The 15,352-nt window shown below is 56.9% G+C and overlaps 1 protein-coding gene across 4 annotated transcripts; it reads left to right on the forward strand.

Annotated features, from left to right (window-relative positions):
- Positions 1 to 3,073: 3,073 nt before the first annotated feature.
- Positions 3,074 to 12,198, forward strand: CTDSP1 (CTD small phosphatase 1). 4 transcript variants are annotated; one of them, XM_027567416.1, is made up of 7 exons: positions 3,074 to 3,452; positions 4,851 to 4,999; positions 5,434 to 5,538; positions 5,728 to 5,784; positions 6,438 to 6,530; positions 6,669 to 6,854; positions 10,695 to 12,198. In XM_027567416.1, the coding sequence occupies exons 1-7, from the start codon at positions 3,386 to 3,388 to the stop codon at positions 10,890 to 10,892; spliced, it is 855 nt and encodes a 284-aa protein (XP_027423217.1). In that variant the 5' UTR covers positions 3,074 to 3,385; the 3' UTR covers positions 10,893 to 12,198. The 4 variants fall into 4 exon arrangements, with proteins under 4 accessions (XP_027423217.1, XP_027423226.1, XP_027423233.1 ...); XM_027567425.1 differs by having other exon boundaries at positions 5,437 to 5,538; XM_027567432.1 differs by lacking the exon at positions 10,695 to 12,198 and adding an exon at positions 7,570 to 9,459.
- The last annotated feature ends 3,154 nt before the right edge of the window (positions 12,199 to 15,352 follow it).

Below are 15,352 nucleotides of genomic sequence, written 5' to 3' on the forward strand. Positions count from 1 at the left end.
CCCCCAGCTGTACCCCCTGTCCACCTCTTTAAACGATTCTCTAGGCATTAGTTGGGCACCAGGCCTATGCTGGACATGGGGGAGGGAGGCGCAGTCTCTAAATAAAGACTACCTGGCGGAGTTGGAGCGGGGTGGGGGGAGTGGGGGGGGGGGTGGAGGATAAGTAAACCACTACACACCGGTGTGTCAGCACACCTTCAAAAAACGAGGCAAGGTCCAGAGATCAAGTACTAGACAGTATTTTGAAAACTGAATAGATGGAGGGGGAACCCTCAAGGGGAAGGTGAGCATGCCAGGAGTTGGGGTTGTGTATTGGTGTGTGCAAAAGCTAGAGACATGCAACCTTGTTGGGAGTTCCCCAGAGAAACAGGCCGTCTGGTCACATGAGTAGTCAAGCTTGGAACTTAGAACTTGGGGGGAAAAGAAGGGGGAGGGGACCAAAGGGCCAGCTAAGGGGTAGCCCTGGGCCTGGGTAAGGGGTTAGCCATGAGGTCAGGCCAAGGCCAGTCATTCCCCTGCCTGGACCCTTCCCTACCCAAAAGGCTGCCCCTTCCCCAGTAGCTCTGGTCCTCCTAGCTTTTCCCCACCCGCCCTTGCCATGTTCAGATCTAACTAGAGAATCCTCCAGCCCCTCCAGCTGGGAATGGCCTGACACCTTAACTCTCCCCCAAAACGTCCACCCACAACTCTTATTACTACACACCCCCAGACCTCCCAACTCACTCGGCATCCACCCTGCCCTGTGGGAAGGTGCACCAGGTGTGCCTCGGGGCAGGGCGTCCAGTCTTTCTCTCCACATGCTGCCTACCCACTTGCCCGGGTTGGACCCCAGCTGTCAGATGGGGGAAGCTGAATGCTGGATGATGTCCCGAGTTGCCAGACCGAGCCTGGCTGAGTCCCAGTGTTTCTTGACTCACAGTCCCCATGACTTGATTTCTCCTGGAGTGCAAACCAACGAAACATATAACTAAACTGCACGGCGAACCCCACCTGCTGTAGCAGAGAGGGTAAGGGAGACAGCAGCTGGGTGTGGGTTTTCTTTCCCGGGGAAAACCCTAAGAACCCCACCCTCCAGAACGCTTCCACCGGCAACTCACTCCCCACAGACCCCTAGAGCCCGCACTGCCCGGGTGTCAGGACTCGGTCTGCATCCACCCCGCCCGCGCGGAGGGGGCACCTCGGCGAGCCCCGATGCCGGGGGATGGAGAGGGGGTGGTGGGAGTGGTGGGCGGGGTAAGCGGGGTAGGGCAGGTTTCCTGGGAGGAGTCAACAATTTCGAAGTCTGGGAGGGGACGATGGGGGTGTGTCTTAGGGGCCAGAGGTGAAGAGAATAGCGACTGGGCGGGCAGGGGGGCGCGGTCCTGCCCGCCCTATCCCCGCTCCTCTGACCGTCGAAGGGACAGCCGGCCAGGTTCCAGCCTCCAGAGAGGGGGAGGGGAGGGGAAGGAAGGCGAGCCGGTCAGACTAGAGACGAGGCCAGGGTTTCGCTCAGCCCTCCGCCGCCCATTTCCTTTTGGGGTCAGCACCGGCTGGGCATCCGGAGATAAAGCCGAGGCGCCGCCCCGGGGCCGCACCGTAGGGGAGGGGACTCCGCCCGGCGGCCGGAATCCCACCTCTGTTCCTGCCGCAGGGCGGGCTGAATCGCTCACTAGTGGGGACTCAGTTTCTTTATCTGTAAAACGGGGTTTTAAAGGAGTCGTTAAATGAGATGAGGGGCGCAGCCACAGCCGGACCCAGAAGTAACTGCTCGCAGCACGTTGGCGATTATTGTGACTAAAAGCAGAAAGCGAGTCGTGCTGTCCAGAGGATCCACAGACCCCGACCACCTCCCCACCCCGCCCTGGACCCCAGGCCCGAAGCGAATGCGCCCTGGGGCCAGCTCTGCTCACGACCCGTCGCCCGCGCGGGGTCTCTCCCTCCCGGGCGCCCCCTCCGCCTGGCCGGGAGAAAGCGCGCCGCGCTCACACCGGGCTGCCGGATGGGACACGACGCGCCCGCCCCGCCCCGCCCGGCGGGGGAAGGAAGTGCTGGGGCGTGTTTATCAAGCCTTGGCGTTATTAATATTTAAAAAATGTGAACACAAAACAGTAACGATAAATATAAGGAACTTCAGAGACAGGAAAACAAACAAACCCCGCCCGCAAACCTCACCGCGTAGCACACGGGAGTTTTGCTCGCGAAGAATCCGCGTGGAAACGCGAGCCCCGCGCCCGGGGCGAGTCTGCACGGACCTGAGTAGAGCGGGTGTGCCAGTGGATGTCCGTGGTCCCCACGGTCATGCATCGAATCCCACTGTGTGGGGCCCCGGCCTGATTTCCCCTCCCCACAGAGGGGCCGGCGGGTGGGAAGCAGAGGAGGGGGCCTGGGAAAAAGGAGGGTTTCATTTCTTCGAGGTCTGTAGGATTTGTCTATGCGAAGCGGTAGGAAGTGCATTCAGGCAGGACGAACAGCACGTATAAAGGCCCTGAGACGTGGAGGCCCTTGGCTTCAGGCAAGAAAACCAGGTGGCTGCAGTGGGTATGGGGAGTGGAGGTGGCCGGGCGCCCGGTGAGGAGAGGTCGGCAGGGGGCACCCCGGGGCAGACAGCTGGAATTTCTACAGGTCCGGGTTTAGAGAAAAGGGGCCGAGACTGAGAGTAGGTCACGGTCTGGTTAGGGACCTCATTATGTGGATCTGCATAGTCGTTGGGAGGTGCAGCAGAGGCTTTGCACACTCACGACTTCCCCTGCGACCACCGGAGAGAAGACCCACTTTTCAGACCAGATGGTGTTATCCCCATTTCCCAGATGAGAAGACCGAGAAGCTGCCAGTCCCCGACCTTTGGAATGTTCAGAGGTGGAGTCGCGCTGCCCCGGGGCACTCCCGGCGCGGGCGCCCCGGGCGGGCCCTGGTCCCGGGCCGCTTAGCGCGGAGAACCGTGGGCCGGGGTGCCGGCCCTGCCACGCAGCCGCAGAGGCTTGGCCTGGCTGGCGGGAGGGCGGGCCCGGCGGGAAAGGAGGCGGCGCCCCCGGGAGCGCGGCAGGAACCTGGCCGGGCCCGCCTCCTTGCCCGCCGAGCAGCGCCGGCCCCTCAAGTGATGAAAGCCCCGGCCGAGTCCAGGTCACGCTGAAGCCGTTGCCCTTTTAAGGGGGAGCCTTGAAACGGCGCCCGGGTTCCATGTTTGCATCCGCCTCGCGGGGAGGAAACTCCATGTTGTAACAAAGTTTCCTCCGCGCCCCCTCCCTCCCCCTCCCCCTTAGAACCTGGCTCCCCTCCCCTCCGAAGCTCGCGGGGATCCCTCCCTCCCACCCCTCCCCTCCCCCCCGCGCCCCGATTCCGGCCCGAGCCGGGGGGGAGGCCGGGCTCCCGGGCCAGAGTCCGGCCGGAGGGGAGCGCGCCCGGCCCCATGGACAGCTCGGCCGTCATTACTCAGATCAGCAAGGAGGAAGCGCGGAGCCCGCTACGGAGCAAAGGTACTGGGGAGCGCGGAGGGGCGCTTAGACCCGGCGCCGCAAAGAGGAGGGAGCCGAGACTCTCTCGAGGGCGACAGTTGCCGCCGCCGCCCGGGGCGCCCGCCTTGGCGGGACCCGAAGCTTCCAACTGGAGGGGAAGCTGGGTGAGAGTTTGAACTTGCAGAGACTCGGAGACCCGGGGCGGGGCCTGGCGCGTTTGGGGGCGCTTCGGTCTGCTCGAGGTGGGGAAACTGAGGCAGGGGTGGAGCACGGGGCGCCCTCCAGGTTTCGCAGACTGGGTGTGCGCGAGGCCGAAGAGTCGTCTCCCCCCCCCCCCCACTCCCCCATTGGCGCCAAGGGGGCTGGGAGATGGGGGGGCTGAAGAGGGCGCCTTCAGGCCACCAGCTGAGACTCCGCCCCCTCCGGGCCGCGGTCTGGCTGGGTCGCGGGAGGGGGCGCAGAGGTGACAGCGGGCTGGGGAGGGTTGGAAAGATCTCCCACTAACACAGGGCCACGTTCCCCACAAACTTCCGCGTCCCGCGTGGAGGCGCGGAGAGAGACAACCACTTCTAAGGATCGCCCGCGCGCCCGCAGAAGACGCGGGATCGGACCGCGCACTTGGCTCCCGGAGCCGGTGGGCGCCGTGTCTGTGCATACACGCAGCGACCCGAGATGCCGCCAGCTTGGGCCGGGCACCCCGGGACTGATGGTTCTGGTCTAGGGGGTCTGCTCCTCCCTGTCCTCGTGTGGACTTAAGAGGCTAGGAAGTCCTTCCAGGTCTGTCCACTTCTGGCCGGGACCTAGGTCCTCCCGGGGTCGAGGGTGGGGGGTTGGATAGGGGGTCGGGTGGAGGGTAGGCCAGTCTATGAGCGGGATCTAGGTTGGAGGTCCTGGCGGGGGCGGAGGAGGAGGAGGAGGGGCCAGTAGGTGGCCGCAGGACGCTAGCTTCAAGCCCCCACCCCCTGTGTCTGGGCCCAGCTTCAGGGAGGACTTTGGACCTCTGGAGGTGGAGGATGGAAGGAGGGCGGGAGTGGGCCCCAGGGCCCCAAGCCCCAGCCCTCTTTGGTAGGGGCCCCACTGACCAGGGGCTGCTCGGGTCCGGCGGGTGTCAGGAGGTGCCCCTATGCACTGCTCCCCATGCAGAGATGGAAACTGTTGGGAAGAGAAAACACCTCCTGTCCCAGCCTCCAACCAGCCCACTCCCTAGTGTGGGTGACGTTGTAGCCACATTAGAAGAACTTGTGGGGAGCGGAGGGGTGGCCTGGAGCCAAGACTGTCAGGCTGCCACCTTAGTGTGTCTCCCTCAATGAAGGAACCATGGCCAGATCCTCTCAGCCCAGGGGTTGGCAGCTGGGCATATAGGCACAGCCCTGCAGGCCAGGCAGTGTGCATGCCCCACCTTGGGCCTCCCTGCTTCAGGTGACCAGAAGTCAGCAGCCTCTCAGAAGCCCCGGAGCCGGGGGATCCTCCACTCGCTTTTCTGCTGTGTCTGCCGGGATGACGGGGAGGCCCTGCCCGCCCATAGCGGGGCACCCCTGCTCGTGGAGGAGAATGGTGCCGTCCCCAAGGTGTGTGCTGGCCAAGTGGGGGCTATGGGGGCACCTGGACTCAGCCCTTCGGGGGGTGTAGGGGAAGGGGGCTCTTCATGAAGTGCTGCTAGGCCCTGTGGAGGAGGGTGAAGCCCCCCTACCCCTCACCAAGCCCTCCACCCTCCCAGGCCTTCCCAACCCTGACTGCCTCCTAAGGGCCCCCAGCCCCGAGGATTCTGAATTTCCCCTTCAGAAGTGGAGGCTTTCCTCTGCGTTGGTTTCCCAGGTCAGGAAGTGAAGCCCTGAGAGCCAGGCAGCCTACCCCCAGGCTCCAGGGTTGGCAGGGGCAAAGCTGGGAAGGGGCTGGTGTTCCCACTCTGTCCTTGGGGCTCTCCAGGAAGAGGGCTGGGGTAGGAAAAATAACTGGGGCTTGAGAGAGGTGGCAATAACCAGCTCCCCCCTTGTCCCCACAGCAGACCCCAGTCCAGTACCTGCTCCCTGAGGCCAAAGCCCAGGACTCGGACAAGATCTGCGTGGTCATCGACCTGGACGAGACCCTGGTGCACAGTTCCTTCAAGGTGGGCCCCCGCCCAGCAGCCCTCAGGCCCCGGTCTCTGAGCCCTAGATGGGATTTTGATAAATGTGGAATTGTCAGAAGTCCAGAGAGGATGTGAGACTTGGCTGAGGTCACACAGACCCTGACCTGGCCTGGGAGGGTGGTCCTGGCGGGCCTTGCCCCAGCTCCAGCAGCTCTCTTCCCTCTGCAGCCAGTGAACAATGCTGACTTCATCATTCCTGTGGAGATTGATGGGGTGGTCCACCAGGTGAGGGGCTGGGGGTGGGGGGGAGGTGGTAGGGTTGGCATCTGTCTTCCAGACCCCAGGTTCCTCCCACCAGTCCTGAGAGCCCTAGATGGGATTTTGATAAATGTGGAATGTCCGGGGCCCAGAGAGGGTGTGAGACTTGCCTGAGGTCACACAGACCCTCAGGGACTTGGCCCAGCTCCAAGGCCTGCAGGGAGTGGGGTGGGGGGTCTTCCTCGGTGCCCCCTCGCCCCCACCCTGCCCGGGACCCAGTTCAAGTAATTCAGGATAGGTTGTGTGCTGTCCAGCCTGTTCTCCATTACTTGGCTCGGGGGCCGGTGCCCTGCAGCCTTGGGGTGAGGGGGTTGCCCCAGGCCCCCACATCCGGCCGAGGCCCTGGCGGAGGAAGGGGTGGGAATTAGTGATTCCCTCTGAGGTAGGGCCCAAAGACAGGAGTCGGAGGTTATTTGATCCTCTTCGGGGACAGTGGGTGGTTTACCTGGCGGTGGTGGGGGTGGCTGGCCAAGTGGAGCCCACGGGCCCTGGGACCAGCTGCCCTCCTGTGCTCCTCTACCTCCTGCACCTAACTCCTGCACAGCCCCCTGGCTACCCCACCCTGCCCCACCCTGCCCAGGCCCATGGGCCAGCAGTCCCCTCACTGGCCCACCCCCCAGGTCTACGTGCTGAAGCGGCCCCACGTCGATGAGTTCCTGCAGCGGATGGGGGAGCTCTTCGAATGCGTGCTGTTCACCGCCAGCCTGGCCAAGGTGAGCCCTCCACCCTCCGCAGGGCTCCCTGGGCACCTCTGCTTCCTGTCTGCCTCTGACACACAACCACTGGGCAGAGGTCTCTGGGTCCGTCTTGGCGCCCTCCCTGCCCCCGATGACCCACCTCCCACCCCCCAGTACGCAGACCCGGTAGCTGACCTGTTGGACAAGTGGGGGGCCTTCCGGGCGCGGCTGTTTCGGGAGTCGTGTGTCTTCCACCGGGGGAACTATGTGAAGGACCTGAGCCGACTGGGCCGAGACCTGCGTCGGGTGCTCATCCTGGACAACTCGCCCGCCTCCTACGTCTTCCATCCAGATAACGCCGTGAGTGCCCGGCAGGATGGGGGTTGGGGCCCTTTGGGGGTCTGGTCCCTCCCGTTCCTCCCTCTTTTCTCTCCTCGGTGGCCCCTGGCTGCTGCCTGCTTACCTTGTCCATCCACAGCTGCCCCAGGTCTCTTATCAGTCACTCAGCCCGTTCTGCCTGCATGGACAGGGGGCCTGCCATGGGTTTGGGTCCCTTGCTGGGCACTGGAGCAGTTTCCACTTCATCCTAACAGTTGTGAACTGTTAGTGGATCCCAGAATTAACTTTTTTAAAAAATGAACCGAAAAAAAAAAAAAAAAAAAATGAACCGAAACTGTCCAAGTGCTTAGCACACAATAGGGTAAGGGCTTCCCAGGTGGCGCTAGTGGTAAAGAACCCGCCTGCCAAAGTGGGAGACGTAAGAGACGTGGGTTGGATCCTTGGGTCAGGAAGATCCTCTGGGAATGGCAACCCACTCCAGTATTCTTGCCTGGAGAATCCCATGGACAGAGGAGCCTGGCGGGCTACAGTCCATGGGCTCCCTAAAAGTTGGACACGACTGAAGAGACTGAACTCAAACATGCAGGGTTGAGTATGGTTCCCTAAAACTTCTGCTCTGACTTGTGTGGTCAGTGCAACTTACTGGGGAACGGTGAGTGAGGGTGCTCGGGGCTGATCTGGACGCTCTGTGCCCAGGGCCCCCTGCCCCCCTCATTGCCCCGCACCCATCTTCCAGGTACCAGTGGCCTCATGGTTCGACAACATGAGTGACACAGAGCTCCACGACCTTCTGCCCTTCTTTGAGCAGCTCAGCCGTGTGGACGACGTGTACTCAGTGCTCAGGCAGCCTCGGCCGGGCAGCTAGTTAGGCGCCACGGGGCTCGGACCTGCCCCTGACCACACCCGCACCCCTCTCACTTGGACTCTGCCTTAAGAAAACTCAGCGCCATGGGGAAGCGGGGTCTCTCCCCACCAGCCCCGCCACCAGCCTGGCCAGGCTCTGGAGGGGGCAGCAGGCTGCACGGAGGGCGATGAGCCCCTGGGTCCCTGAGTCAGTGCCTTAGAACCTCCTCCTTGGGGGACCCTTGGGGCTCTGCGTGCCACTCCCCCTTCTTTCCTCTGTCTCTCTGCACCGCCATGTTTCTCTGCTGCCAAATTGGGCCCCTCAGGCCCTTCCGGTTCTGCTTGGGGGCGGGGCAGGGTTTGAGCTGCCCTCTGCCTTGGACCCCCCTCCCCCCCCCAGCCTGGGAACAGTGGACACCAAGTGCCTTGCATAGAGCCCTCTTCCCAGCCGATTTTCCCAGGGCCACAATCCGGGTCAGCTCTGCCTGGAACAGCCTTCAGGTTGCTGCAATCTAGGCTGGTGGGGCAGGACTCCGTCTCCCCACCTCTTTCCTGGGGACTGCTGCAGGCCCCCCTCACCCCACCTCTGCCTAGGGCGGGGAGGGTTGATCTGTTTTCACTTGTGAAGGGAGCAGGGGTCTGTTGTTCAGGACCCCAGAATCCAGCTGCTCTGGGTTCACCAGCTGCTGAGGGCTACTTCCCACACTGCCCCAAGTTCCAACCTCTCACCTCTGCCTTGGCCGCCCTGGAGGCCCTGGGGCTTGGCGCCCCCAGCTCCGTGTGGGGGCCCAGGCAGTATCCTGCGGTGCCATATAAATATGTATATGTGTATATAGACTTTTAGAGGAGGGGGAGAGGGAAGGGTCCAGGTAGAGACACCCTTCCCTCTCCCTTTCCTGGGCCCATAAACAAGGGGGGGAGGAGGGAAAGGATTTTTACATTTTTTAAACTACTATTTTCTGAATGAAGCAGGCTGGCCCAAGGGGCCCCAGGCCCTGTCCTTTGTCCCTCACACCCTCTCTGCTCCATTCATTCATTCATTCAAGAAACATGTATTGAGCACCTTTTCTGTGCCCAGTGCTGTGCCAGGCCCACCAGCAGAGTTTGTGTGTGGGTCTCTCTAGACCACCTAACTGGTGCCTCCCCACCCCACCCCGTATTTCACCGGTGCCTTTAGGGGATCTGTAGGAAGTGGGACCCTTCTTGTGGGGTTTGGGGGTCTCCAGGAAACCTGGCCAAGCTGTCCCCCAGCCCCTGTGCCAACCCCACCCCTGCAGCCCCTCTGCTTTGCCCCCTGCTGGCTGGGGGCAGCTCCCAGGACGTCCTGCCTTCTAGCTCTCAGTCCTTTATCTGGAATCCCTCCCCCAAATGCTGAGTCTGGAGGCCAGAGCCTTGGGCTCTCCCAAAGGCCTAACGGTTAAGGGGACCCACATACCAGTGCCAAGGGGGATGTCAGGTGGACGTGTCATTACCCTCCACCCCAGACAGCTGAGGGTGGGAGGGAGAACAAAGTTGGTCTGACTCAGGTGACCCTCCCATCTAAGTGCCTTCTCTGTAATGGAGAACCCCACAGTTTGATAAGAACTAAAGCTAAAGCCAGACTCCCCCCCCCCCCCCCCCAATCCTGGCTGTGTGGTTATTGGTGGGAAGGGGGCTGTTGAAGTTGGGGGAATGTCCAGTGAAGCCACACCTGCTTCAGCAAACCCTGTGGAGGGAAGGGCTGCCCTCACCCTTCCAGGGGCATCAAGCCTGAAAATGCAAACTTTGAATGGGTCCGAGTGCATCTGTGCCGTTTGCTGTTTAGTCACTAACTCGTGTCCAACTCTTCTGAAGCCCTGTGGACTACAGCCCACCAGGCTCCTCTTTCCATGGGGTTTCCCAGGCAAGAATACTGGAGTGGGTTGCCATTTCCTTCTCCAGGGATCTTCCCTCCCACCCGGGGGTCGAACCGGTGTCTCTTGCATCGTGTGCGTTCGCAGGCGGACTCTTGACCGCTGAGGCACCAGGGAAGCCCGAGTTCATCTGACTGTTATTTAATTCTACCCGTTTTGGCCTCAGTTATCTGATCAGCAAAATGGAGCTAGGCCCTCTTTGCAGAAGTGATTAAATAATGCCTGCATCGGGAGGACTCCATAGAGTATTAGCTCTGAGGCGAACTGAAATGCGTCCCTAGGAGAGGCCCCTGGAAGGTATTTGGAGACTGGAGGGGTGTGGTCTCCGCCCCGGAGTGGAGGGGAGGGACCCGTGAGGCCCCAGAGGGTGGAGGGGAATGGGGCGAGCTAGAGGAAAGCCAAGTTCAGCTCCAAACGGAACTTGGAACGCAGCTGACCCAGGCCGCGCGCGGACGGCCGAGGCGTCGCTGGCAGCGCTGCGCCGCCGGACCCGGCTGCGGGCAGGCGGAGGCGTCTGGGGCCCCGCGGGGGTGGGTGGGGTCGCGGCCTCGGTCTGGTTCACCTCCGTGGCCCTCCCCCGCTCCCGGCCGCGGCCTCTCACTACCCGCCGGCCGCACCCTAGCGCGAGCCTCCGGCCCACTTCCTGCCTCCGCCCCTGCGGCCCTGGCAGAACTTCCTTTGCGAAACTGGGCCGCCCCGGGCCTTGGCAGGAAGTGCCCTCCCGGCTCGCCCTCGCCTCCTGGCCGCTAGAGGCCTCTCTGTCCTCGCGGAAGCCCGGGCTCCCCGGCGCCGGGCCTCTCCCGCCGGCCCCCTGCCTGGGCGCAGACCCTCTCCCCGGGGCTGGAAGGATGAGGGCCGGCCTAGAACGAGGCCCTTTCCCGGGGGTGGGTAGCTTTTCCTCCAACCCCCTATGCACTGGGGAGAAGGAAGATTTGCCCCTCTCAAATCTGATTCCGGGGCCCCGCTCCCCCCATCTCCACCCTCTGCCTCTCCCAGTCCTCATCCCCTCACCTTGTGACTTCAGCCTCCTGGCGCTCCAGACGCTGCCGTGTCCCCCCAGGTCTCTGCAGCGTGTGTGTGATGCTGCCCCCTCCCCCCGCCCTCTCCCCTCTACTTTTCCTGGTAGAAAAGCGTCACGAAGCCATCACCCGGGAGGAGAGCCCGCAGAACCCTGAGCTCCAGTCCCAGTCTGAGCCGAAGCCCGAGAGCCCTTGGCCGGGTCAACACCGAGCCCTCCCTGCCTCCTGCCCGGCCCTCCTCGGGGTCCTGCTCTATTTCCTGCTCTCCATGCAAACACTCGCCCCTCGCCATATTTGCATCCTGAAGGGCCTGTCACTGCAGAGAGTCACCACCGCTCCCAACTTTGAGACCTCAGCCAGCCTCCCCCCCCCCCCCCCCCATACACACACACTTCATCCACAGAATTCAACGCGACAACGTGGACTGTGGTGCCAGGCACTGGGCCAGGACCCGGGGATATGCCATGACTAGGATGCGCTTCTGCTCTCAAGGAACTCACATCCTAGTGTGGAGAACAGACATCTGAATATGCTGTCCAAACCTGAAATGCTGCAAATGCGGGGGGGGGGGGGGGGTGCAGGCAAGAGATGACATGGGGGAGGAGCACAGGGGACACCGTAACCTCCCCTGGGGGTACATGGGGAGCCTGGAAATCCTTGCCAAGGATTTGGGAAGGAGGCAAGGTTCAGGGGAAGGTGGTCTGTGCAGGGAGGTCCAACGGGAAAGGAAGCCAAAGCCTCAAGGGACACACTAGGGAGCGTGGGAAGTGACAGTTTCGAAATTGCACACAAGGGGGGAAGGAGGGGAAATGACACTGCAGAAAAGCAGGAGCGAGATAATGCAGATCTGTAGCCCGACCAAGGGGGTGGCCTTTTCCTTGCAGGGAGGGGGCGCCACAGAGGGACGCTGAGCGGGAGAGAGGCACGTGCAAGCCTGGCAGCCACCCGTTGGAAGCTGCATTGGGTGTGTGTGTGTGTGTGCTGTTCTGTCCAATTCTTTGCGACCCAATGGACTGTAGTCCGCCAGGCTCCTCTGTCCATGGAATTTTCCAGGCAAGAATACTGGAGCGGGTTGCCATTTCCTGCTCCAGGGGAATCTTCCCAACCCAGGGATCAAACCCGCATCTTTGTCTCCTATGTTGGCAAACAGATTCTTTACCACTGAGCTACCTGGTTAGGGACCTAAGACTCTCCCTAAGGGGAGACCACAGACATGGTTTCAAAGACAGAGGATGAAGACCTGAACTGCAGCCAAGACAGTGAAGAGGGAAGGACGAAGTGATGGATGTGACACAGGAGATGAACTTGGCAGGAAGCTGCGGCTGGTTGGCTCTTGGGACAGCGGTGGAGGGGAAGGAGGAAGGCAACCTGACTTCTGGCTTTGGAGACTGTGAACATGTCTCTACCTGAGGGGCTTAGTTACTTACTGTTTGCTTGTTACTCACAGAATCATGGATACACCACTGCTGACAGGAATATACATTTGCTGCAGCCTCTTTGGAGAATAATTTGACCGTTGAAAATATTTTTAAAATGCAGACACTTTTTCATCTGGCAGTTGGATTTTTAGGAGTTTATGTGGTAGATAAAATGTATATTCATGTAACTGTATGCATATGGGTATTAATTTTGTTGGTAATACCTGATGCGAAGAGCTGACTCATTTGAAAAGACCCTGATGCTGGGAAAGATTGAAGGCAGGAGGAGAAGGGGACGACAGAGGATGAGATGGTTGGATGGCATCACTGACTCAATGGACATGAGTTTCAGTAAACTCTGAGAGTTGGTGACGGACAGGGAGGTCTGGTGTGCTCCATGGGGTCCACGGGGTTGCAAAGAGTCAGACACGACTGAGCGACTGAACTGAACTGAGCAGCAAAGCACTTGAAATAACTTCAGTGTCCAAGAATAAGGAACTAGTTAAATAAATGTTGCTGTATCTATACCAGAGAATACTATATGATGATGAAAAACAACGAGGTGGAACTATCTATCTACAGATAGACATAGACCGTTCCATGTCTGTCTACAGATACAGAATGATCTCCAAGATAAACCAGTCAACAAAGCAAGCTTCCTAACAATGGTGATGGTGGTTCTCCACTAAAGAGAAATATAAAAGTAGGTACAAATACATGTATATAATTTTGTATACTCCTGTAAGGTACACAAGAAATGGAAATTGTGGCTAACTGTGGGTAGCAGAGATGGCAGACTAGATGGGAGTCATTTAAGATGGGAGCAGTTGTCTCAGCGTGAGTGATGCAAAGTTTGATCCCATATAATATAACACATTATATTATATATCTGTTTATATTGGGAATTATTTTATCAGGTCCACTTATTAATTTTTAAAAATAAAAATTGGCTTAAGTTAAAAACAGCTTTCTAAATATATTATCAAAGATAGAGATCACAAATTTCATTTCTTTTTTCAGTCATTGCATGCCTGCTCCATACCAGGCACCACAGTACAGCAGTGAGCAAAACAGACACTTCGGGGGGGAAAAAAACAGGTATTAACAAGTAATTACATAATAATATTACAAAAGGAGAAGTGCGTGTGTGCTCAGTCATGCCCAACTCTTTGTGATCCCATGGACCAACTGTAGCCCACCAGGCTCCTCTGTCCTTGGAAGTTTCTAGGCAAGAATACTGGAGTGGGTTGTCATTTCCTTCACAAAAGGAGAAGTAGAGAGTGGTAAATAATTGGAAACTTTTGTGCTGCAAGTGCCCTGAGATGACTTCAAATTGCCCCAAGATTACTCCAGTTCAGTTCAGTCACTCAGTTGTGTCTGACTCTCTGCGACCCCATGGACTGCAGCACGCCAGGCTTCCCTGTCCATTACCGACTCCCGGAGCTTGCTCAAACTCATGTCCATTGAGTCGATGATGTCATCCAACCATCTCATCCTCTGTCGTCCCCTTCTCCTCTGCCTTCAATCTTTCCCATCATCAGATTCTTTTCCAATGAGTCAGTTCTTCGCATCAGGTGGCCAAAGTATTGGCCAAAGATTACTCCAAGATGACTTCTAATTGTAAAGGGGAAGGGTGCCTTTAGGGTGGCAATATCTGGCAATAACCACCATAATCAAGGGATCAAACTTCACATCACTCATGCTGAGATGTCTTGATGCTGGGCAGAGTGAAGTGCACAGCAACACCTTTGACCATGTTGCTCACAGTGTGGTCCAAGGACTGGAACATCAGCACCACCTGGGAGCTTGTTAGTAACGCAGTTTCAGACCCCACCCCAGACCTATGGAATCAGAATCTGCACTTCAAATAGATTCCCCATTGACTCTTAAGATATTATAGCTGGAGAAACATGGCTCCTTTTTACATATTCTTGAAAAGAAATTGTTAAACCAGAACCTAACCAAACCTTCAGAGGTGCTTTCAGTTTGTGGGAAATACAGGAGGAAGAGGAACAAATTAAATAGTACACAAAGAAAGACTTAGAGAAATCCCAATGTGAACGTTCTACTACACACTGCCCTCGATGCGGGTAAGTCAGCGTCAGGAAAAAGTCGGGGCTATTCTAGATTTAAAAGATACTGAAGAGACGTAACAGTCAAAGAAAGTGCATGATTTGATCAAGAATCAATGAAACCAGATATTACAGTCCTCCTGGGAGGAACTGACTGGATTGAGTAGAAGATGATATTAGAAATAATTATTAATGTTCTCAGTTGTGAAAATCTTATTACAGTTATGAAGAAGACTGTCCTCACTCTTAGGAGATGAATGACAAATATTTTGAGCTAAAGTACAATAATATCAGCAGCTTATTTCCAAATATGTATATGTTGCAGATCTTAATTCTTGAGTCCATGGCTGTTTATTATACTATCATACTATTATTTATACTTTTCAATATGTTTGACATTTATCAAAATTAAGAAATTGGGAATAATTTTTAAAAACATATGTTCTCTGGACTTCCCTGGTGATCCAATTGTTAAGACTCCGTGTTTCCACTGCACAGGGCAGAGCTTTGATCCCTCCTTGGAGAACGAAGATCTCATACACACACACAAAACCACAAAACACATACGTTTTCACCCAAAATTCTGAGGCTAAATTAAAAGTTTAGCAACTAAATTAGAGAAATGACAGGCGGGTTACAAACCTTAATATATTAAATATATACACAACTCCAACAAATCAATTAAAAATTCACAAAAGACATAGCCTACATATATATATATATACATACACACACACATAATATAATATATATATTTATGCCATGCCCTTCCCACCTAACCACTGGACTGCCAGGGAATCCCCAATAAATATATTTTAATGGTCTATCTCGCTGGTAATCAAAGAAATATAAATTGACACAATGACAATTAACACTGACAGAAATTTTCTTAAAAGCTGGAGTTCAATGCTGCGGAAACCAGGCAGGTGCCACTAATACAGATGTGGCTATAAATTAATGTGACTTTTCTGCGGGACAACTTGACTAGTCATATCTTTGACCCGGCAATGCCACTTTTAGGGAGCTTATGCTAAATAAATGATAATAGATGCAATCTATTGGCAAAAGTTTAGTAATAATACTTACCAAGGCATTCTTAGTAATTTCAAATAATTGGATATAATTTGAGATATTGGTTACATAAACTATGCCATCTATCTAATGGATTACCACGAGACAGTTAAAAGATAGATGACAGATACTATATACATATAGTATACCTATAGTATATACATATAGTACACATATATAAATATGGTATACATATATACATAG

This window comes from Bos indicus x Bos taurus, chromosome 2, assembly GCF_003369695.1.
Source record: "Bos indicus x Bos taurus breed Angus x Brahman F1 hybrid chromosome 2, Bos_hybrid_MaternalHap_v2.0, whole genome shotgun sequence".
In the NCBI taxonomy this organism is placed as follows: domain Eukaryota; kingdom Metazoa; phylum Chordata; class Mammalia; order Artiodactyla; family Bovidae; genus Bos; species Bos indicus x Bos taurus.

What these genes read in the sequence shown, in the direction of transcription:
- CTDSP1 (XM_027567416.1), top strand. Translation starts at nt 3,386, where the DNA reads ATGGACAGCTCGGCCGTCATTACTCAGATCAGCAAGGAGGAAGCGCGG. An exon ending in GAGCCCGCTACGGAGCAAAG is followed by an intron (nt 3,453 to 4,850) that starts GTACTGGGGAGC and finishes TCCCTGCTTCAG; the next exon opens with GTGACCAGAAGTCAGCAGCC. An exon ending in TCTTCCATCCAGATAACGCC is followed by an intron (nt 6,855 to 10,694) that starts GTGAGTGCCCGG and finishes TTTTCCTGGTAG; the next exon opens with AAAAGCGTCACGAAGCCATC.